This window comes from Archocentrus centrarchus, chromosome 8 (genome assembly GCF_007364275.1).
Source record: "Archocentrus centrarchus isolate MPI-CPG fArcCen1 chromosome 8, fArcCen1, whole genome shotgun sequence".
NCBI lineage: Eukaryota > Metazoa > Chordata > Actinopteri > Cichliformes > Cichlidae > Archocentrus > Archocentrus centrarchus.
The window spans coordinates 7,371,757-7,396,514 of NC_044353.1; the positions used below are offsets into that span (position 1 = coordinate 7,371,757).

Genomic DNA, 24,758 nt, shown 5'->3' on the forward strand with positions numbered 1-24,758 from the left:
ATATTTAACTGAAACTGCTGATCCGAACAACCAACGGTTTATAAAGGAAAATCATGAAAATTATTAGAGGTGCCCAAACTTTTGCGTACCACTGTATAGTATTCCTAACATAACCCCAACACCAGAAAAAGAAAGAGGAAACAGAATCAGAAAGAATGATATACTGTATAATATTAGTGTGCAGAGTACATGACTGATCAGTTTGCACTGAGGATCAGTTAGGGATGCAACTATAGCTAAAAAAAAAAAAAAAAAAAAAAGACCCACTTATCATATGCTGGGGAATGCAAGGTGTTTCCCTGTACTGTAAAAGCCCCATTGATACCAGTGAGTTTGACTAATGCGTGAGAGAAGTGGTATGAGAACAAGCAGGGATTTTCCATGTCTCTCTCGGCCCTGACAGACTGACTAAGCAGACCATCGGCCTGTTTTTGAGGCATCCATGAATGAAATCCACAGATAACCCTTAAAGAAGTGTGCTTTGAGGTTGGTGGTGTTAAATGTTTTCCTGTGGAAGCCACAACATGCCAAACAGATTGCTCTGCAACATCATGTTGCTTACTTATTACAAAGCCTTTAATACTGTTTTAGTTCCATAACAAACTCAAAGGGTGAGGTCTGGGGGCGGGACTGCTACTGTTGTGTCTTTGTACTGTAGTAGCAGCAGCAGGTGGTTGTAGTAAAGGGCCACAGTCGGGCAGCAGCATTTACAGATTTTAATGTATTGAGTCCTTTGGTGCAACCAGTTAAATCTTGTGTGAGTGGGTGCGGTACATTCCAGGGTAGGGGGCTGAGTTAATAAGCTGGTTTGACGGTCTGGTGGAGCAGGCCCAGAGGCTCCGGTAACTCCTTCCAGAAGGCAGGAAGCTGAAGAAATTGTATGTGTGGGCCGGGAAGGATCATTAGCTGGTGGCTCTACGGGTGAGGCGGGTGTGTAATGGAAACCTCTGTGGGCATAAAATTATAATTTTCTCGTACAAAGATTGAGTGTGTGAAGATGAGAAAACAACTAAAAATGAAAGCCATGTCCAAGGTTGTGACGCAGGTCCTTATAATGCTGGCGCTTTCGTGATGGTGGGAAGAAAATTCCTCACACCTGTAATAGAATAGATCCACATGCGAGCATAAATGAGGTGTTGTCTTTCCTTTCTGGTGTCAGTGCTGGTGTGAAGACTGTGCTGTATTGATGGGAGGACAGCTGGCCAGCGATCTTGCTGGCTGCGTTCACTGTGTTGCAGCATCTTCTGGCAGGAGGTTGCGCAGCTTTACATACCACGCTCTTCCTCCGCTGTCCTCAATTTGCAGCTACAAGTTCACTTTGTCCCTGATTGCTTATATTTTCCAGTAAAAATTTTGGCGTGTAACTGGGGTGTCGCCACATGGAATGCTTCCACTAAAGAGTTTGATATAGGAGTGATGCCTTGAACAACATCTGGTTTTAATGGATACTGATGCTTACACGTTCTCAATTAGACTTGGTAGTCCCCACCGAGGGAAAAATTTCTCCTACGTCACATTTAGTCTGTCACTACAGAGAAGCCTGCCTGACAGTTCTTACAACACAAGTCAAGTCAAGTCAAGTCAAGTTTATTTATAAAGCACATTTAAAACAACGACGTTGACCAAAGTGCTGTACAAGATCTGTAACCCCAAGGACTATACTAAATAAAAATAAAAATATATAAATAAATAAATAAAATAATAAAATAAAATAAATAAATAAAAACATTAAGAACAATAAATAACATAAGAAAATTAAAAATTAAAACGTTTAAAACAAGTACCATAAAATACCATAAAACAATCATCTAAAAGGAGGTAGCACTGCAGCCAAATGCCAAGGAAAAGAAATGTGTTTTTAATAGAGATTTAAATGTGTGTATCGTCTGAGCTGTGCGGATATGGAGAGGTAGATCGTTCCATAGCTTTGGTGCTGCTGCTGCAAAAGCTCGATCACCTCTCTGTTTTAGTCTGGTTTTAGGCCTCTGTAAGAGCAGCTGGTTCGATGACCTCAGAGCTCTTACAGGGGTGTGACAGTGAAGCAGCTCAGACAGATACAAAGGTGCCAGTCCGTTTAAGGCTTTAAAAGTAAGCAATAAAATCTTAAAATCGATTCTAAAACGGACAGGGAGCCAGTGAAGGGATGACAGGACTGGGGTAATGTGTTCATGCTTTTTTAAACCGGTTAAAAGACGAGCTGCCGCATTCTGGACTACCTGCAGGCGGCGCACAGATGATTGATCTATGCCAAAATACAGAGAATTACAGTAGTCCAGGCGGGAAGTAATAAAAACTTTTTCCAGGTCCTGCTGCGGGAGATAAGGTTTTACCTTGGCAATAACTCTGAGTTGGTAAAAACTGATTTTGGTAACAGCACTTACTTGCTTCTCCATTTTAAAACTACTATCTAAAATGACACCCAGATTTTTCACAGCATCACGACAGTGAGGAGCCAAATGACTCGGAGTGCCAGAGGAGTAGCTTGAGGGGTCAAATTTACCAAAGCATATGACCTCGGTTTTGCTTTCATTAAGATTTAGGAAATTGTTTCTCATCCAGGACTTAATGTCACTTAGACAGTTCAGCAGGGGTTCCCATGGATCTCTGCTGTTCAGTTTGATGGGCATATACACCTGGATGTCGTCAGCAAAACAGTGGAAACAAATATTATGTTTCCTAAAAATCGACCCTAGAGGCAACATATACAATGAGAAAAGAATTGGGCCCAGAATGGACCCCTGAGGCACTCCACAAGAAAGCTTTGCTGTGGTAGAAAAACAGTTTCCTAGATGGACAGAGAAACTTCTATCAGTAAGATAAGATCTGAACCAAGTCAGAACCGTGCCTTTAATGCCAATTTCATGTTCTAGGCGGGATAGAAGGATCTCGTGGTCCACAGTGTCAAAGGCAGCTGACAGGTCTAGAAGTACTAAAACTGCAGGACTACCAGAGTCCACAGTTAAAAGCAGATCGTTAAAAACTCTTAAAAGAGCCGTCTCTGGGCTGTGACGCATTCTAAAACCTGACTGAAACTTTTCCCACATTCCATGTTCACTTAAAAATGCTTGAAGTTGCTTAAAAACAACTTTTTCAAGAACCTTGGATAAAAATGGTAATTTAGAAATTGGTCTGTAATTTGAAAGAACATCAGGGTCAAGGTTCTTCTTCTTGATTAGAGGCTGTACAACTGCATGTTTAAAGGCAGCTGGAACACAACCAGATGCAAGCGCACTGTTAATCAGAGCGAGGATAGTTGGTCCCACTGAATCAAAAGCCTCTTTAAAAAGGCGAGACGGAACACAGTCTGTGGGAGAGTTTACAGGTCTCATATTGTGAATCACCTCCTTTAGTGTGGAGAGTGTGACAGGCTCAAACTGCTCAAAGACAGCTCTGCTGGGAGGAGGTGCAGATGAGTCTGTTTCAGCCTGAGGTGATGAAGGCCTGAGGGCAGAAATTTTTTCCACAAAAAATTTCTTAAAGTTTTCGCACAGTGCAGGACAGACCTTAGCTTGGTTCACATTACAGCGAGGATCAGCGAGTGAATTAAAAACATTAAAAAGAAAATGAGGCCTGTGACTGTTACTTGAAACAATGTTAGAGAAATAAGCAGACTTTGCATATTTTACTGCTTTCTGGTATTTCAATAAACAGTTACGCAGGATCTCTAAGGAGACATGGAGCTTATCCTTTTTCCACCTTCTCTCAGCGCGTCTGCACTCACGTCTGAGAGCGCGGGTTGTCTCATCCAGCCAGGGCTGGGAGGAAGGTTTGGTGCGTTTGGTTGTAAAAAGGGCAATACAGTCCAGTACAGCAGTGCAAGCAGATATAAAAGAGTTAGTGAAGTCCTCGGTATTCAGGCTCAAGCAAAAATCCAAATTGCTTAAGTCAGAGTTTTTAAAAGCAGCTGCAAAATCAGCAGTGCATGAAGAGTTAACCAAGCGCACACGACGTGTAGAGGATACTCTATTTATCCCAGAGCTGGGGAGCGCTGCTGTAAATAAAACAGGAAAATGGTCCGATATACCACAGTCACGTATCCCTGTGATGCAGACTCTAAGTCCATAAGACAACACCAGATCCAGTGTGTGACCTTTTTCATGAGTGGGACCACACACGAGTTGTGTTAAGTTAAAAGAGTCAATAAGCGAGGCAAATTCTTTAACCAGTGGACCACTCTCACAACACACATGAATATTAAAGTCGCCAACAATTAAAATACGGTCATATTTTAGTATGAGACCCGTCAGCAAGTCAGCAAAGTCACCGATGAAGTCCTTCGTGCACTTCGGTGGTCGGTAAATCACCGCGCAGAGCACCGAGGGGGAAGAGTTTATCTCCAACAGCTGCAGTTCAAAGCTGGCGTACAGGTCTGCCGAGACCTGACGACAGCGAAAACTGCATTTAAATATTGAAGCAAGTCCTCCACCTTTTCCAGAGATCCGCGGGGAGCTGAAGAAAGAACAGCCGGGAGGTAAAAGTTCGGAAAAAGGTGCAGACTCACCAGCATGAAGCCACGTCTCAGTCACAAACATAAAATCCAACTGCTGTGTGATGAAAAAGTCATTGAGAAGGAAAGTTTTGTTGGCTAACGATCTAGCATTTAGTAGGGCCATTCGGATGTCCAGATCCTTGTTAGCTGAGGCCGGGGCCCGCTTCAACAGGCGAAGGTTAGCATGGTTTACGCCGCCTCCACGATCCCGCATCCTGCGCCAGGACGAGGGACGCCGAGTCTCCAGGATGACAGGTGGGACAATCGGCCTGATCCAGCGACGCCCGAAATCCACAGGCAGCCCAACAGCCTTGAGGCGGCAAAGACCACCATCCAGGGGGTAATGAACAGACAAACCTAGGAGTCTCAGGTAAGTTTTGACCCGCACCGCGATACCTCCCCGCTTTCCGCGTCTCCTCTGGCGTTTGTTGGGGACCGGAGCACTGGGCAGCCGGCGCAAATTCTCAGGTACATCCGATAGGTGTGGAGGAAAAATCGTTGAGTTTTTCTTTACAGTATATGCTGGTACCAAAACAAACTGGAGGTTTAGAAGTGTCTGCCGATCGTAGGTGATCAAAGCGGAGACATCTGGGCAGATGACTACCAGGAACAGAGCGACAGCAAACAATACACAGAACAGCTGACGGCAGGCCGTACACAGTGGCGCCATCTTGGTTCCACACAACACAACACAAACAATTTCTGTCAGAAACACCCCGTTGCAGTGTGTGAGTTACTCTGGCTGCACATTTATATTTTTTCCAAAATACACTATTTGTGTAGCTTTTCAGTTTCCTGTCTCTCTTGCAACCATTTTTTTTTTTTTTTTGGTTTTTTTGTCAAACCATTCCTCAGCTTCCTCAAGCAAATGTGTTGGCACATGTAGTCAGTCTGCTTCCATGTAATCCGAGATATGTGTGTGTGCATGTGTGTGTGTGTGTGTGTTTTGTGTTGTTGTGCAAGCTTCACCACTTGCAGAGCTGAGTCAAATTTAACATCTGCAGCATTGTGATCGAGTCGTCTTTCCTCTGACACAACAACTGCATGACATCAGAAATGCATGTTTAAAAGATCTGTATTCTGTGTCTTCATATTGTAAATCTCTTGTGTGTTGTTCCATCACATGAATGCCTCCTGCTCCTAGAGTTTCCACTGTTACGCCGACGATACCCAGATTTACATGCCCCTAAAAACACAGAGATGCAAACTCCATACAGACATTGACAAAGTGTCTCGATGAAGTCAAAGCTTGGTTGGCTTTGAACTTCCTGCATTTTAATGAAAATAAGACGGAGGCGATCGTTTTTGGTTCGGGCATCACTGGGGTGCCAACTTCTGTTGATCTGGGTCCTCTATCCCAGTATGTAAAACCCATGGTCACAAATCTGGGAGTTAAGATGAATGAGAGTCTTAGGTTAGAGGGTCAGATTACTGCTGTGGTGAAATCCAGTTTCTTTCACCTGAGACAGCTCGCCAAGATTAAAACCATCTTGTCGAAAAATCATTTTCAAGCAGTAATCCACGCCTTTGTTACGTCCCGGCTGGATTACTGTAACTCTTTGTATATTGGTGTAAACCAGTCCTCATTGGCTCGTCTTCAGCTGGTCCAGAACGCTGCCGCACGGCTTTTGACTGGAACACGTAAGAGGGAGCACATTACCCCTGTTTTATCTTCATTGCACTGGTTGCCTGTTTATTTTAGAGTTCATTTTAAAATCCTTTTATTTGTTTTTAAGTCTTTAAATGGCCTTGCCCCATCGTACCTCTCTGAGTTACTGCATCTACACTCCCCTTCCCGCTCGCTCAGATCAGCTGATAAACTGCTCTTGGCCGTGCCGAGGACTAAGCGGAAGCTTAGGGGGGGCAGAGCCTTTGCAGTGGTAGCCCCTAAACTATGGAACTCGCTCCCATTGCATATTAGACAGGCCTCTTCACTGACAACTTTTAAAACCTCTCTTAAGACCCACTTATTTCACCTGGCTTTTGACCAGGTTTGAGATGCTGATTTTAGTTGTTGTGTATTTATTTTGTATTTTAGTTCACCTAGTTATTTTATACTGTTTTATTATTTGATTCTTGATAAACTATGTATGTTACTGTTGCTTTTATCCTATGTTATTTTTATTTATTTATTTATTTTTATCTGCACTTCCCTTGTGTATTGTTGTCTTGTTTTCCTTGTTCAGCACTTTGGTCAGTCCTTGCTGTTTTTAAAGTGCTTTATAAATAAAATTGGCTTGGCTTGGCTTGGCTTCACCTTCACTTTCTCCCCTCTGATTATTTTCATTCCTGTTATACTGAAATGCCTCCTGTGGAAACCCACGTTCTTTTATCCACACATTTAATTGCTGCAATGTTTCCTCATCGTGTTTGTTCTTCATAAACTTGACTTTTGTCCTGTTTGGATTATACTTAATTTGAGCTGGCTTTTCTTTTTGGATTTTTAAGTTCCTCATCTTAGTTCCTGGTGGGATTCACTTTTGATCTCAGAGACCCGATCTCGACATTCTCAACAGGAAAAACTACGTTTTTGTCTACCTGCGAATTTACCCCATAATAAGTCGTCACTCATGTAACCCACAAAGCTGCTGGCATTCCTCAAAATTTACCGTATTCATTAACATCCACTTCTTTACGTGAGATCTCCTGTCAGTAATAGACAGGAACTGCTTTGTCTCTGCGACTAGGTGGAGGAGACGCCAACAAACTAGTAACACTTTAACACAGATCACTGTGATTCCCAGAGGCTCATGGCTCAGGAAAAACCCCGGAGGAAGGAAATGCTCTCTTTATCAGGATGCTGTTATTTGTACCACAGCAGATGAATGTGCATGTGTGTCATTAATGTTTTGTATCCAAGAACAGTTTTTTATTTTGTTTTTTATGCTCTAAAAATAATCTCAATAGGACGTGTGACTGACGTATCACAGAGTGTACCGTGTGTAACAGAGGAGTGAGCTACTGCTGTGGACAACATGCACACTTTTCCACAGCAGTGTGCATTTTACACCGGCGACCTTTCCTGACAGCTACACCCGAGGTGTGTTTAATTTTTCAGCGATGACTGAAGAAAAGCAGTTTGTTCGCTATATTTCACTTGCACAAATTGGTGTTCCTCAGCCTGGTCTCAGGCTTTTTGGTTTTGGTTTTGAGGAGCACCCCAAAATTTTCCATGCAGGAAGTATCCTGAGAACAGAGAGCAGCATTGTCCACAGCTTTATGCACGGTTCACCAGTTTCATTGCAAAACTGAAGGCAGCATAATTAAATCCTAATGAGCAAAATAAATCACTGGACTAGGTGTCTGTGAGGTAGAGTGAAGTAGTTTGTTCCTCAGCTCCTTCAGTCTTTGTTCAAAATGAAAACGAGCCACCGTCATGAAACACCACAGATGGATCGCATGTCTGAGCTGTCCCGAAGTGCAAAAAAGCAGAAAGGAGGTTGTTGTGTGAATGTTTGTGCATAAATGAAGCTTTTACTGTAAAGCACTTGGAAAAGATTGAGATGGCTGCAGTTCATATAGCTTCTATAAATATTTATATGTAAGTGACCTCATCTTGCCACATCAGTACAAACTGAAAGAGAGCGCTGGGCCGGCGTGCAGCTGTAATGTGTCCAGCTTTACCCGGGTTATCAGAGTGAAACTGCTGCTTTTTGCTTTCCCAACAGCAGGCACTCAGTCTGTGAAATTCTGACCACAGTATTACTAATGCCAAGATCAATATTATCCTCATTAGTATTCAGGAAAGATGTCTACATTTCTTAGTGAGTCAGCAGACATCTTTCCTGAATACTAATGAGGAAAGATGTCTACATTTCTTAGTGAGTCAGTAGTGGTCCTTGTTAGTGCAGGAGTGCTGGCGTGTGTGTGTGTGTTGTTTTCTAAATTTGCGTCACAAAATAATAACTGTCTGCATTTTTGCGTCATCAGCTGATCTGGGGTCTGTTGTGCTCTGCAACGCTTCTTGTTGCAACTTGATCTCTTAATGTCAAAATTACTCAAAGGTATTGTTTACTGAGCACACACTTTGTTGTGTGTACTTATTGTGAGTATATTATCATGGTACTGCTGAAGTCAGTGATCCAAATACTACTACTGCTACTACTTCTGTTTAACACTTATGTACAATACTTGTGTTATATGCTGACTTCAGTCAATGATAAATAGATTTTGTAAACTGCTTTATTTTAACTAATCCTGCCTACAGTATTAATTCCATACACGTTTAAAGCTTGTAATGCAGTAAAAAAAAGAACATAGCAGCAGCTATTCCTGATTTTTTTTTTATATTATATTTTTTTCAGGTTCAGGCTCAGGTGAGCAGCTCCTTGGCTGTTGCCCAGGTGCTGGCAGATGATGTGGACTGCCACGTGTTCCCGTTCCGAGAGTTTGGGAAAGGACGGATCAAGAAGTGTCGCATCAGCCCAGATGCCTTCATACAAATCAGCCTGCAGCTGGCATACTACAGGGTAACGTGTTTCAGATTATAGCTGGTTTATATAAGCTCATTAGTCAGATTAGAAATATGCAGCTGAAGGTTTGCAGCCCTGTTGAATGACATTCATGTTAAATAAAGAAATGCCAACCACGGTGAAATCAGACCAGAATACTTTGGTTTGATATCACTGAGCACAAATTTGATTCTTATTGTTGGGTAACACATTCATTCAGTCCCTGCAGCAGTGCTGTTCATTAATGATGGGCCTGGCAGGGTCACAGTAACACATGTACACCCTTGAGCTGCACCTCATTTCTTTATATTTTGCTTCCAAAGTTTTGCAAAGTTAGACATTAGCTGGTTTTTCCCTTCATTCTAAGTCCAGTCCTTGTACCTCGATATTCTCAGAGGAGTGTGGTTTTTTTGTTTGTCATGCCACTGAACACTGACCTCATGTACATTGTATATAGTGTTATTATTAGTAGTATTAAGGTTAATCTTGTTTGTTGATTTTATATATATATATATATATTCTTTTCTTAATAGTGTAAATTATTATATTTTTATTTATATTTATAATAACTGCAGCTGCTGTTACACCCAAATTTCCCCTCTGTGGGACAATAAAGGCTGTTTCTTCTTCTTCTTCTTCATTCAACATTTAAAAAGCACCTAACTCAAGGAGTGGCCGAGTTTTGTTTCAGTATTTAAATGCAGTATTTATACAACAATACAATCCAGTAATACACACAATCCTCCTTTCCTGAACAGATCTGTGAGAAGATTGTCTCCTGCCTTTCTTGTTTTGATTTTTGTGCTTCTAGGACCGTGGTGGTTTTTGTCTGACATACGAGGCATCGATGACCCGTCTGTTCAGGGAGGGCCGGACAGAGACCGTGCGGTCCTGCTCCAGCGACAGCTGCGCTTTCATCAAAGCACTAGAGAGTGGAGAGGTACTGAAGGACTGAAATCCTTGTTATTTGTCTTGTTCAAGTAAAAAATTAAAACGGTGTGTTTGCAAAGCTGGCTGAGTGTGCTAGTAAGAATAATAGTGGAATATTGGCTCCTTAGCCCTCAATCAGGGCTGCAAATCTAGTGCCAAAAATTGGTCCATAACACACATTGCACGGCTGCATTCAACTTAATTCAGTAGTAGCATATCCCAGCAACAGTTGCCTCAAGGCACCTTTATTTATTTGTAAGATAAAGACAGGGCAAAGACACACTGTGGATTCAACCGGGGGGGGGCACAGACGTCTTCTCAATATCACCTTTTTTTTATGTTCTTCACAAAGCGAAATGTCCACAGAAATCCAGCTCCTGTGTTTATATATGTTAATTAAAGCCAATGCGGTGAAGCAGGAAACTAATGACTAAGTAGTGTCAGCAGCTCAGGACTTCCTACTATGACTGTTCTGTAACTTTGTTGTGAGGAGTGTGTACGCAGCATTCAGGGTCTGTAGCAGGTTCGATGAATAAAGCACAATGAGACCGTTATCAGAAATCTTGACAGCTGCTTCCTTGGAGTTCACTATTTTTCTTGAATCATCCAGCCGCAGGACTCGTGCACAAAGTCTCCCACCCCATGCATGAAACTGTTGCTGAGCTGGAGAGCTCCTTCAGTGACAGACTGCTGCATCCTAAATGCACAAAGGAGCGTTACCGCAGATCCTTCCTCCCAGCAGCTGTAAGACTTTATAACCATCACTGCTCCCAACAAAAACCACAATAACCTACACAATGTAGGATAATATATAATATACTGTAAATAGTCCGGCCTGTTAAGGTTCAACACACAGGCACATCATGTACATTGTATATAGTGTTAGTGTTATTATTAGTAGTATTAAGGTTAATATTGTTTGTTGATTTTATATATATTCTTTTCTTAATAGTGTCATGATCCTGGGCCGGTGGCCCAGCGTTTTGAGTTTTCTTTTGTGTAGCTTTCTTTTGTTGTATTTTTCAGGTTGTGTTTCTTATATATTGTTTTGAGTATGCTGTTTAGTCTCCCTTGTTTTTGTGTATGTTCCCTTAAGTTTTCAGTGTTAGGTCTGCGTCTGTTATGTGTACTCAGTTCCTGTTTTATTTTGACGGTCTGTTTCCTGTGCTTTGTGTTTAGTTTTGCTCCCCCTTGTCATTAGGTTCATTTGGTTCACCTGTCGTCCCCTGCTGTTTCCACTTGCCCTAATCCCCTTCTGTATATTTAAGCCCTTTGTTTTCCCTCTGTTCCTTGTTCGGGTCCTCGTCAGTTTTCGCTGTGTGTTTTGTCTTCGAGTTTCGAGTCTTCAAGTTTCTAGTTTCATGTTTTGAGTGTATTGTGTAGCACAACCAATAAATCTTCACTGAACCTAGCTCTCGTCGTGTCCTGCACTGGGGTCCTCCCTGCCTTGCCCGCACACAGCCGTGACAGTAGGACCCGAACCGAGATGGACCCCGCGGACTACGATCTTCAGGAGCGCAATACGGTGATAGAATATTACCACAATGAACAGATCAGGTGGAAGCCCTGGCTCACCCCGGAGCGCCGATCTGAGTTTACCGGCACTCGTCTGGCCCTGGGCGGGCCGGCCAGCTGGCAAAAGGCCCAGCAACGTCATGCTCCACCTCAGCATCGAGCCCAAGCCTCGCCACGGCAGCTGATCGCACCGACAGCTGCAGCCCCTCCACCCGTTCCGACGGCGATCACGTTGGGTGGCTATGTCTCTTCGCCGCCACCGCGGATTATGCCGTCTGTCACCTCGTCGCAGCCTCCGCCTGCTTCTTGGAGAAAGAAGCGCGGTGTTCGACGAGGGAAATGGCAGCCTTCGGCGGCCACACCGATAAGCACTGCACAGCAACAGCTCGGTGTCACTGCGCAGACTGTGCAGCATCAGGACAATTCTGCTCACTCACCCATGTGTGGCGGCACCGGGCAATTTGTGAGTAACTCCGCTGTTTTGCTTAATTCGAAGACTGAGTTTACTACAGCTATTCCCAATAATTTGACCACAGAGGGAAGTGAGTTTTCCAAGCTGTCTGGAGACTCAGGCCCCACGTTTTTTGTCTCTACGTCAGCCAAAGACAAAGACGTTTTGCATGCCCCTCCTAAAACTGACTCTAATGGAATTTTAAGGGAGGTGAAGGAAGTAGTTCCTAAGTTAATGGACTATGTTCTGCGGATTTTAAATGCCACGGACAAGTGTGAGAGACTTATGCAACTCACCTTTTGCGGTGGATTCATTTCCTCCACGCCCTGGCTTCAGGAGTGCCCTACCACAGCTTCCCTGGCTCACTCAATCATTTCCCTCCGAGACCATCTGCAATACGAACTGTTTCGCGTTGGCCACCCTGTTAAAGAGGTGGATTTGTCCTCCCTGCTTCAAGCTGTTGCCGCATCACCTCTCTTTCTTCCGGATACCCATCACCTTACCTGCTCTACGCTTTCACCGCCACCGGAGCGGATCGAGCGGATCACGCCTCCACAGCCGCCAGCTGCAGTCCCTCGCCGTCTGCCTCCACAGCAGCCTGCAGCAGCCCCTCGCCGCCAGCCTCCACAGCAGCCCGTCTCAGAGCCTCCACGCCAACAGCCTGCAGCAGCCCCACGTCTGCGCCTAGAGCCATTAGCTTCAGCACCCACAGCTCCTGCTCCCTTTGCTTTAGCCTCAGTCCCTGTTCAGGTCCCTTTCACTCCCCTAGCTCCAGCTCCCTCTGCTCGCCCTGCTCCCCTAGCTCCCTTAGCTCCCTCTGCTCACTCAGCTCACTCAGCTCACTCAGCTCCCTTGGCTCCCTCTGCTCCCTCAGCTCCCTTGGCTCCCTCCGCTCACCTAGCTCCAGCTCCCTTAGCCCCAGCTCCTTTAGCCCCAGCTCCCTCCGCTCACCTTGCATCAGAGCCTTCAGCTCCTGCATCAGCCGCCTCGGAGCCTCCAGCTCCCTCTGCTCGCCCTGCTCCCTTAGCTCCAGCTCCCTCTGCTCGCCCTGCTCCTTTAGCTCCAGCTTCCCCTGCACCCGTACCTGTTCCGCGGGTGGGGGCAGCCACGGGCGGGCTGACCTCTGCACCCGTTCCTGTTCCGCGGGTGGGGGCAGCCACGGACGGGCTGACCTCTGCACCCGTTCCTGTTACTTGGGTGGGGGCAGCTAGGTCCAAGCCTTTGTATCAGTTTTCAGCGTTAGCTGCAGCAGCAGGGACTCAGTCAGCCTCTGTGGCTCTCCCTCTATCCCAGTCAGCTGTAGCTCCAGCCTCCGCTCTATCCCAGTCAGCTGTAGCTCCAGCCTCCGCTCTATCCCAGTCAGCTGTAGCTCCAGCCTCCGCTCTATCCCAGTCAGCTGTAGCTCCAGCCTCCGTTCTCCCCAGCTCTCAGTCAACCCCTGTAGCTCTGCCTCCCACTCAGTCAGCTCTTTTAGTTTTGGTTACCCCTGCAGCCTCAGTCCCAGTCCCTTTGGTCCCAGCTCCCTCAGCATCAGTCCCAGTCCCTTTGGTCCCAGCTCCCTCAGCATCAGCTTCAGTTCCTTTAGCACCCTCAGCTCCCTCAGCATCAGTCCCAGTCCCTTTGGTCCCAGCTCCCTCAGCATCAGCTTCAGTTCCTTTAGCGCCCTCAGCTCCACTTCCCTTAGCTTCGGTCCCTTCAGTTTTGGTTCCTTTAGTCCCCTCACTCCCTCCTATCACCTCAGCTCCTTCCCCTTCGGTCCCTTTGGTCACTCCCTTAGTTCCCTCCTCTGCTCCGCCTCAGCCTGCACCTGCACTTCATCTGTCTTCACCACCACCATCAGACTCACCCGATCCATCTGCAAAGCAGCCCCAGTCGTCGGAGGAGATGGCTGCGTGCCCTGCAATGCAGCCAGGGAGTCTCGCTCAGTCCGAGCCGCCGGAGAGTCCTGAGGGTCCTGCGCCAGAGCCCGTGCGTCCCGCTCAGTCCGAGCGTCCTGAGAGTCCTGAGGGTCCTGCGCCAGAGCCCGTGCGTCCCGCTCAGTCCGAGCGTCCTGAGAGTCCTGAGGGTCCTGCGCCAGAGCCCGTGCGACCCGCTCAGTCCGAGCGTCCGGAGGGTTCCGCTCAGCCCAAGCGCCATGAGCCAGAGGGTCCTGCACCAGAGCCTGTGTGTGCTGCTCAGCCAGAACCCGTGCTGGAAGGTCACGCTCTGTCCGAGCCTCCTGTCCTGTCTCGTCGCCGCCGCTGGGAGCGCGGTCGGCCTCCTGCTCGTCTTCGTCCTCGTCGCCGCCGCTGGGAGCGCGGTCGGCCTCCTGCTCGTCTTCGTCCTCGTCGCCGCCGCTGGGAGCGCGGTCGGCCTCCTGCTCGCCTTCGTCCTCGTCGCCGCCGCTGGGAGCGCGGTCGGCCTCCTGCTCGCCTTCGTCCTCGTCGCCGCCGCTGGGAGCGCGGTCGGCCCCCTGCTCGCCTTCGTCCTCGTCGCCGCCGCTGGGAGCGCGGTCGGCCCCCTGCTCGTCTTCGTCCTCGTCGCCGCCGCTGGGAGCGCGGTCGGCCCCCTGCTCGCCTTCGTCCTCTCCACCGCCGCTGGGAACGCGGTCGGCCTCCAGACTTGTGTTTTCTTTTGTTTGGACTTTTTTCCAGCCGTGTGCTGCCGCCTTCTGTTTCGTTCCTGGTTTGTTTTTTGGACGTTGTTGCTCCTGGGGATTTTGTTTTGTTTTTGTCTCGAGCCCTCCGTCCTGGTCCCCCGCCGCCCGCCCTGGTGTGGCTTTTTGTTTTCGGGTTTTGGGCCGTCTGGAGCCGGCCCTTGTGGGGGGGGTACTGTCATGATCCTGGGCCGGTGGCCCAGCGTTTTGAGTTTTCTTTTGTGTAGCTTTCTTTTGTTGTATTTTTCAGGTTGTGTTTCTTATATATTGTTTTGAGTATGCTGTTTAGTCTCCCTTGTTTTTGTGTATGTTCCCTTAAGTTTTCAGTGTTAGGTCTGCGTCTGTTATGTGTACTCAGTTCCTGTTTTATTTTGACGGTCTGTTTCCTGTGCTTTGTGTTTAGTTTTGCTCCCCCTTGTCATTAGGTTCATTTGGTTCACCTGTCGTCCCCTGCTGTTTCCACTTGCCCTAATCCCCTTCTGTATATTTAAGCCCTTTGTTTTCCCTCTGTTCCTTGTTCGGGTCCTCGGCAGTTTTCGCTGTGTGTTTTGTCTTCGAGTTTCGAGTCTTCAAGTTTCTAGTTTCTAGTTTCATGTTTTGAGTGTATTGTGTAGCACAACCAATAAATCTTCACTGAACCTAGCTCTCGTCGTGTCCTGCACTGGGGTCCTCCCTGCCTTGCCCGCACACAGCCGTGACAAATAGTGTGAATTATTATATCTTTATTTATATTTATAATAACTGCGGCTGCTGTTACACCCAAATTTCCCCTCTGTGGGACAATAAAGGCTGTTTCTTCTTCTTCTTCTTCTTCATAACACCGCAGGACTCTGTGATTACTGGTTAGCTCAGAGAGGATAGGTCAGGCTCTGAGGCAGCTTTCCCAAGACAGCCTAATCATTTTGTTTCATAATAACCACCCTCTGATCATAAAAACTATGATTTGTTGTTTTGTTTTTTAAAGCCTGTCATGTCTGGCACTGTTTGCAAGCAGAATTGTGATCTGAATGCATTGTTGTGCCAAACATATTTATTCTTCCAAGATAAGCTCTATAGAGTCTCTATAAGCTTTTCTTGTTAATGTTTTGTGTTTTGTGTTTTTGTTGTTTGTTTGTTTGTTTTATTTCATTTATTTATTTATTTGTGTACATATACATTTAATTCCAGTTGACAGGCTGGGGGAGAAAAAAAAGAGCGAGAGAGAGCGAGAGGGGAGAAAACAGAAAAAGAGGACAGAGCACCACTACACTAACCAAAACAATTCAAATGCTGCAACTGCAAAAAAAACAGAAAAAAGACAACATACCAAAACAGAACAAGCAATACCTGGAAAAATAACTATGTGGAAAAGGCACAACAAAATGAAGCTTGGTTGTATAAGAACAACAATTTTGTTATGCTGTGATTGCGTTAGTGTCTGTGTCATGGAATGCACTTACCAACGAGGGCAGAAAGCCGCCGCTCCGCCCACAAGGAGCCAGAGACAGGCAGAGAAGGACCCAGGAAATCCGAGCCATCCGCAGCCCATCAAGAGCCACGAAAACCCGCGGCCGCACATTCCAGCGACAACCGCATACCCACCCCAGCAGAGGGGAGAAGGAGGTCCCAGATGGAGCCCCCCCAGTCGAGGAGCAAGGGCCCCAGGGAATTCGAGGCATCAGGAATCCGGTCCCCCCAGAGGCCAGCCCCCCCGTGCAGGCTGGCGGCAGGACACACAAAACCCTACCCACACACATTTACCCACCCAAATACACCCACGAGGACTGTGACAAATGCACATTCATCCACATCTATCCACCCTCTGAGGCCAGGGCAAGTAGACACCCCACCCGGTCCAACAGCGACCCCACGATGCTGCCAGCCCGGCACCCGAAGCACCACCCGACTCCCACCCCGGGTGAGGTGCAGGAAATCCGGGTGTGGGATGGCCCACCCCACCCCACCCCCCACCCAAATTATAAATGTTGAAATGTATGGCTTTATGTTTGTGAATGCATGAAGTGTATAAGATGCAGTTAAAATTGAGGGGACAGCTGTGCCTCAAGCATCCATGGGTGTTCGACCACACCACCCCCTCAAAGCCCTTAATGTCTAAAGTGCCATTAAAACTGGGGGGCTGACGTTAGACTGGACCAGAGTGGGGCCATCACAGTGGCCCCCTCTCATCATCCCCATGCCTGCCCCCCAAGGTCCTATGTGTATCAGAGTGTATTGTCACTTGTAATGTCTGTAATGCAATTAAAATGGAGAGGTAAGTGCGGTTCCGCACGTGGCCTCTCCACACGACATGAAGTTTGTATATGTGTGTATATGTGCGTGTGTGGGGGGGGGGCTCATGACCAGGAAACCTGGAGTAAGAGAGCCAGCTGTCCGCTGGCTCAGTAGGCACCCCGATTCCCCACACCCCAGCACAGGGCAGGCGCAGGTGGACCCGGGGCCCCAGTGACAGCACCATGGAGCACCGCAGCGCCCGAGATCAGCACCACAGCCCCTGCCACAGAGGGCAGCATGCTCCACTCCAGATACTCATTCACTCAACGAGGGACACAAACAAGAGACAAGACAAACTGGCCTGAATTGGGAAAACGGTGCCCCGTACACCCCAGCCACTCCACGACGGCCACCCCCACCACCCCACGATGCAGGCACCTCAGAGCCCCAGAAGCACGGACCGAACATCCCGACGCAGGCCGGGATGCCACCCCACCTGGTGGCGCACCGGGACAGCAGAGACCCCCCCCAGCACCAGGGGGGACCCACCGGCAGCCGGCGCGATCCCAGGGCCCCAGGCCCCAGACCCCACGCCCCGAGCCCCACAGAGAAGACCGGCCAATCCGGCCAAGGCCAGCAACCATCACCCCAAGCACCCCGGCCACACCCAAAGACCGTAAGGCAGCACCCACCCAAGCCCCCCACCACCATCAACCAGGACAAGCACACGGACGCCACAAGAAGGCAGCCGCAGGATTACAGTCCCAGGGGCTATCGGACACACACGGGCCCCGGGAGTCTGCCCCAGACCGCCCACAAAGCACACCAGGAGCAGAGCCCTCAGCCAATCACCCCCACTAAGTAATGGAGCTGATCAGTGGGAACCAGAGAGAGTCAAATTCATCCAATTGGTTTTTAGCAGAAGCAGACATTCTCTCTAAGCTAACATGATCTAATAGTAGATTTCTGTATTGAGTAATACAGTTTATTTTTTGATTTCCAATTCATGAAGATAGTTTTCTTAGCAATGCACAAGGCGGTAAGAACTATGTGTGATATATATGACTCCATCACTAATTCATTAACGTTACCTAAAATACACAGTCTGGGGGAAGTTGGAACACGACAGCTAAACCATGTAGATAAGTCTTCGCATATCCTCTGCCAGAACTTCTGAACAGGAATACAAGACCACAGAGCATGCATATAGTTCTCCTCTGAATTGCTTGTGCAGTGGGTGCATATGTTTGAGTGTGTAAGGCCCATTTGGAACATCCTTTGTCCAGTATAGTGCGTTCTATGGAGAATTTTATATTGTATAAGTTGTAATTGGGGATTTTTAGTCATTTTGAAGATATTTGAGCATATTTCTGTCCAGAAGTTTTGGTCCAGGCTGATAGCAAGATCACCTTCCCATTTTGTAATCGGGAGGGAGAATGAATAATCAGTTTTGAATATTAATTTATATAATTTTGATAACAATTTGGGGGTACGGAGGTTTAGAAGTTCAGATACCCATGTAGGTATTTCTAAATTCAGTTGATTGAGATTAAATCTTCCCTGCAGGATAGATTTCAGTTGTTGATATTCGAGAAATCTACTGTTGCCCATTCCATATTTTAATATAAGTTCATGGAATGTCATAAGGTTTCCATCTTGGATAATATGTTCTAACTTATTTATCCCCTTATCACGCCATAATGGAAAATTCAGCATTTTCTTTTTCTGACAAATATCTGGGTTGTTCCAAATGGGCATTAATTTACAGGGGATAAGTGAAGACTTAGTTATTTTTTAAAAATTCCCACCAGGCTGACAGGGAGGTGTTAATACTAAGACTTTTAAAGCAGTTATGATGCTTAATACTGGGGCTAATGAAAGGTAGATCTGAGATTTTTACTTTTCCGCAGAGTGCCTGCTCTAAATCCAACCATGGGTTGTCTAATGAATTCGATTTGATCCACTTTGAAATGTACTGCAATCTACTGCCTAAGAAATATAAATAAAACTTTGGTAGCTCTAGACCGCCATAGTGTTTTGACTTTTGTAAAGTTTTCAAACTAATTCGCGATGGTTTGTTTTTCCATAGGAATTTTGAGATGTTTGAGTCTAATGACTTAAACCAAGCAACAGAAGGTTTATTAGGGATCAGTGAGAATAGATAATTAATTTTTGGTAAAACCATCATTTTAATGGCGGCAACTCTCCCCATCAGTGATATAGGTAAACTATTCCAACGGGATAAGTCATCCTCTATTGTTTTGAACAGGGGGATATGATTTAATCGTACCAAGTCTGAGAGCCTGGCAGAAAAATTGATGCCTAAATATCTAATATTACCTGATTTTAGTGGAGTCCGGGAGGTATTCTGAAAGTTACAATTCAAAGGCAAAACTGTTGATTTAGCCCAATTGATAGAGTAATCTGATATAGATGAAAACTTATCTATTAGTGAGATTGTCTTCAGAAGAGAGGATTGTGAACTCCCAAAGAAAAGTAATACATCATCAGCATAAAGGCTTATTTTATGATCTGTATTTTCAGTTTGAATCCCTTTAATATTTGCATGTTGATGTATTGCTGCTGCAAGCGGCTCAATAAAAATGATAAAAAGAGAGGGAGAGAGTGGGCAGCCCTGCCTGGTACCCCTCTGCAGATTAAAGCTTTGGGAAATAATATCATTTGTCCTAACACGTGCATTTGGAGAGCTGTATAGTGTTCTGATCCAGTTTATAAAGGATGAACCAAATCCAAATTTGTGTAAGACTGCTAATAAAAATTTCCAGTTTACCCTGTCAAATGCTTTCTCTGCATCTAAAGTTATAATTGTGGTTTCTAATTTGTTAATAGAACAATAATCTATTACGTTTATTAGTCTACGTGTATTATTGGCTGAATGTCGACCCTTGATAAAACCTGTTTGGTCTGGATGTATAATAAGTGGAGTAATATTTTCCAATCTTCTGGCCAGGACCTTGCAAATTAATTTAAGATCTACATTAATAAGAGAGATTGGGCGGTAGCTAGATGGGAGTGTGGGGTCTTTGCCTGGTTTAAGAAGCAGGCTAATGTTAGCAGAGTTTATATTTGGAGATAGTGTTTGATCATTCTGAATCTGAGTCACCATTCTGAAAAAAATGGGTGCTAGCTCAGACCAAAATTCTTTATAAAACTCAGCTGGAAAACCATCTGGGCCTGGGGCTTTATTATTTGGGAGATGCTTTAAGGCTTCCTGGAATTCAGACATTGAAAGTGGTGAATCCAGAGCTGCGACCTGTTCCTCATCTAGTTTTGGTAGATTTATATTGTTAAGAAATTCTTCAATGGTAGCATCAGATGGATTAATCTGTGATGAGTATAAAGCTTCATAAAAATCTTTAAAAGAGTTATTTATTTGTTGTGGGTCATGACTAATGTTACCAGTTGAATCTTTAATGGAATAAATAGCTGTTTTTTCTTTGTTTAGTTTTAACTGGTTGGCCAGAAATTTTCCAGATTTATTTCCATGCTCGAAGGTTTCCAAACGCAGTCTCTGCAACATAAATTGTGTCCTTTTATCAATTATTTCATTTAACTCCAGTTTCAGTTTCCTCAGGTTCTTAATTATATGTTCTTGTGGTGAAGCAGCATAAGCTGTTTCTAAAGATTGAATTTTCTGTTCTAATTCTAACACAACTGTTTTTTCTTTATTTCTCCTATGCGAGCAGTAAGATATTATTTTGCCCCGCATTACTGCCTTTCCTGCTTCCCAAAGAACACATGTTGGTATTCCTGGCATATCATTATGTTCTAAATATGTTGCCCACTCTTTTTTGAAATAATTAATGAAGTCTTGTTCTTTAAGTAATGATGTATTAAATCTCCAGTTCCTGATTGGTGGTGTGACTCTTTTCTGTGTCAGAGACATAGACACCGGTGCATGATCACTGAGAGTGATAGGGTGAATCTGGGTGTCTGTGATATCCGTCATCATGGAGCTGCTAACTAGAAGATAGTCTATGCGAGAGTGAGACTTGTGCACTGGTGAGAAAAAAGTAAAATCTCTCAGAGTGGGGTGATGTGAACGCCAAGCATCGCAAAGACCAAAATCCATCATATACTGTTTAAGAATGTCTGCAGACTGCCAGCTCCTCTGACTCACTGCTGTACTGAGCCTGTCAATATCTGAATTAAGTACCAGGTTGAAGTCTCCTCCTATTATAAGTGTGGCGTCAGAGTGATCAGAGAGTGAAGTGAAGAAGGTATGGAAGAAGGAGGGGTCATCAACATTTGGCCCATATATACTAGCAATACATAAATCTGTATTCTGGATGGATAAATTGAGTATTATAAATCTACCATCTGGGTCAATTGTAGTGTTGTTAATGTTAAAGTTTACTATGATTTGTTTTAACAGACGGCAGAAGAATGCAGACGCCTCTTCAGATTGGCTTCTGAGAAGCACCAGAACCTTTATCGAATGGCTATGACTGGAGCTGGAATTGACAGACATCTCTTCTGCCTTTACGTTGTTTCCAAGTACTTGGGCGTGGAGTCTCCTTTCCTCAAAGAAGTAAGCAGATTAAACAGCACCAACCCGGTAAATGAATATTGTTCCATGTAAACAGTTTGTGGCAGTGGCGCAGTGGGTAGGCGCCCGCCTTGCAGCCGGAAGGTTGCCGGTTTGAGCCCCTGTCCCTGCGCTGCGTTGTGTCCTTGGGCAAGACACTTAAACCACATTGCCTAAAGGTAGCGCCGGTCTCTGGCTGCATGACCGCAGATGCTCGCAGATGAGTGATCTGGAACGATCATTTCGTTGTGTGCCTTGTGCACACAATGACAATGAGTTGAATCTAATCTAATCAACCCGATTGCTTCCTGTGTTCTTTCTGTGCTCGCCACAGACACACATCACCAAACACAAACAGCAAAGGTTCAGATTGTGTCAGGTGGGCAGAGGAGAAAGAAAGTGAACACTGCTGTATATAAAGATGGATGAACAGTAGCTTCCAGGTCTGAAAAGTGAAGCCAATGTGGGAAATACATATGAGCATGCAGTATCCCTCAAACTCAGATCCACCCCATCTGATGTGTAATCTGTGATTACCACATGAACAGATGACCTGTCCTGTGAGAATTGGGGGGGGGCTGTCACAGTTTTTAATACAAACATTCAAGAATTAAAAGCACCACAAAAAGAAAAGGGAAGACATCGACCTTTTAAAGCAGCTGATCAAACGCGTGGCAGTCAGTGTATGTGTGCTTCCACATGTTCTTCATCACTCCATCCCTCATATCCCAGGTTCTGTCTGAGCCTTGGCGTCTCTCCACCAGTCAGACTCCAGTTCAGCAGATGGAGCTGTTCGACCTAAAGAACCACCCTGATTTCATATCGCTTGGGGGTGGCTTCGGACCTGTGAGTAACACTCTTTACTTCTGGTTGTGTGTGTTTTATGGCCTTGAAGACAGGGAGAGCAGAGGGCGGGATGTGAGGCATTAATGCGAACCTCATGTCCACTGTCAGGTTGCTGATGATGGTTATGGCGTTTCATACATCATTGTGGGTGAGGATATGATCAACTTCCATGTGTCTTCCAAATACTCCTGCAGTCAGACTGTAAGTAATGTCTCTGTTTATTCTGAGTTCAAACAGCTGGCATGATTTCTCACACTGTTTTGTCTGCTTGAGCCTCCTGCAGCTGGGACTGTCTTGCATCAGTACATGTAGACTGAAACTTACTCGACTTGAGTTCTTTGAACAGTCCTGTATCCGGGTCTATTGTTGGATATTTTTAATCACTCTGATATTGGTATTTTACTGTCATTATTCTATACCATTTATTAGTACCTATTCTAATCACACACACTGGATTAATGGTCACATGTACTATAGTGTGTCACCTATATTGTCACTCACACACTGGAACACTGCATGCTTTAGGTGAGTGGAAAAGGTTGAGGCCTGCTCGGCTCAGGGCCTGACATGTAAGTAAAACCGCACTCAGTCTCACTTTTATCCACTGTGCACTTTTGACACTATATCACCAATTTAATAAAGGTCAAGTTGCTGAGAACTGTGTGTCCCAAATCAGGGGTTGATGTCCCACCTGAGTTAATTTAACCACCTGAGACCCTGCATCCACATATGGGGACATTACATTTTGGCTTTGCTGCACCTTATACTTCATTCTGCTCAATAGTGTTTTATACTTTAAGTCATGTTGTTTTTGTTGTGTTATGCTATAAAATAATCCCATTATCCACATCTGAGGACATTTTTTTTTTTCATAAAAGCATGTAACAACCATGTAACAAAGTACAACTTCCTGTTCAAAGAGGAAGCTTAGTTTATATGCATATCAGGTCCATCTAACGACAAATATCTAGAAGAAATTGAAAATGCATCGCAAACAGGAACTCAGGTCACAGGAAGTTAAAAATGCAGTGGAGTAAATTTGTATACTAAGATAAGACCACCCTAAAAGTTTTTTTAGTAATGAGGCGTAATGGATAATTATGGATAGCTGTGTGTGGGGGGGGTATTTTCACGTGGGAAAGTTGTTCATTTTGAAAGCCCCAGAGAACTGTGCCATCGAGTATGTGCAAAGAAATTGAACTAGTGTGGTTCATAGTGGATTGGAAACGCCACTCTGTCCCTACTAGCCTATTATAAAGGAAGGGGATGGAGTGAACTTTGGGGATAAAAATGCAGCGATAAAGTTGGAAGAGAGCGCTCTCCTTACTCACTCTCTATATCCTTTGCTACGGCTCTCAGGCACTCACTCCGGGGAGGGCTATTTGCTTTCTTGGACTCTGTTTAACTCTGGACTTTGCACTTCTTCACCAGTACTAAAGAAGAAAAAGTGCAGCTGCATTTTCAGAATTGGGTTATTCCCAGTTGGCACATTTGTGGCCAAGGTTTTCCACTAATGTCTGGCTTCACTTGGACAAACACTTCCAAACTATATTCCAAATAGGGCCACAGTGTTTACTGTTTCATAACTGACCAAAGTGATGCAAGGATAAAGGTGAAACTAACTGTCCTTTTGTGTGAACACAAGAAAACCAAACAAAAGCAGGAACAGCAGGATGGCCATCTTGGCTCAAACAGTCCTAAAATGCTGGTGTTCTGCAGACCAATTTAATATTTTTCCTGGCTCAGATCCATTAACAATGTGATGCCACTCGTGCATTGTTGGAATGTTTCTAGCTGCTAGGCTCAGAACCCTAAACGAGTGCTTGGTCTCTTCATCTTTATTGTTTGTGTACAAGAGTCCAAACAAAAGTTCAACTAGTTAAATTTAATTAGCATTCCAAAGATTACTCCCAGCTCGGAGTACACTGACATCCAAAGCTAATTAATGAAGCCACAGGACTGAAACAAGTGAAAATGATTTACATCGTTGGCTCCTGGTTATGTTTCCTTTGTGCAGGTTTAATGAAAAATCTGTCTTCCAACCAAAACATCTCCATGAATTAGAGCCTGAAATTTTCCACTGAAATGCCCGCTGTTGTAACCAAGTATCAACATGCTAATATTTTAAAACAAGATCTCCCCTGTTCCCTGCTTTTGCCCACCTCTCATGCTCGTGTGTGTTTAGTAAACCAACACTCGGAGCATTGCTAATGTTGCACATCGGCACAGCCATGAACGGTGAAGGATTTTGAATGCTTGCGGTGGATTGTGTTTTTATGTAGTTTACACTTCAGATTTTCATGGAATCGTTTCATACTACAGGCTCTGACGTTGTCTACACAAGGGCTGTTCCATGACCCTCATTCCACGAAATGCACCAAAGGACAGAATGTACCATTTCACCGATTGCTTTCACTTCCTTTTAAAAGATCTGTCACTCACGTTCATCAGTTCATCTGAAATCTCAAAGACAAAAAAAGAGTGCGTTTCAGAAGAAATGCCTAAAATGTCTCCAGAAACTCCCAAAACTCCGTTAGAGTCATCTGATTATCATCTGAACCGTCATACTTGTGGCTAACATGGATTCAGTCAGCAAAATGAGGAAGCTGATTTAGCTTTCACATAAGCAACTGGTATAAGTTCTATTTATCATCAGTACAGGCAACTGTAACTTGATTAAT

At 45.1% G+C, this 24,758-nt stretch overlaps 1 protein-coding gene across 1 annotated transcript in view; it reads left to right on the plus strand.

Annotated features, from left to right (window-relative positions):
- cpt1a2b (carnitine palmitoyltransferase 1A2b) overlaps positions 1–24,758 on the plus strand; it is a 67,982-nt gene that overhangs the window by 39,351 nt on the left and 3,873 nt on the right. The window contains exons 14-18 of the mRNA XM_030735138.1: positions 8,794–8,958; positions 9,752–9,880; positions 21,079–21,234; positions 21,964–22,077; positions 22,186–22,278. Of these exons, the coding sequence (XP_030590998.1) occupies positions 8,794–8,958; positions 9,752–9,880; positions 21,079–21,234; positions 21,964–22,077; positions 22,186–22,278 (657 nt within the window). The remainder of the gene's footprint in view (positions 1–8,793; positions 8,959–9,751; positions 9,881–21,078; positions 21,235–21,963; positions 22,078–22,185; positions 22,279–24,758) is intronic.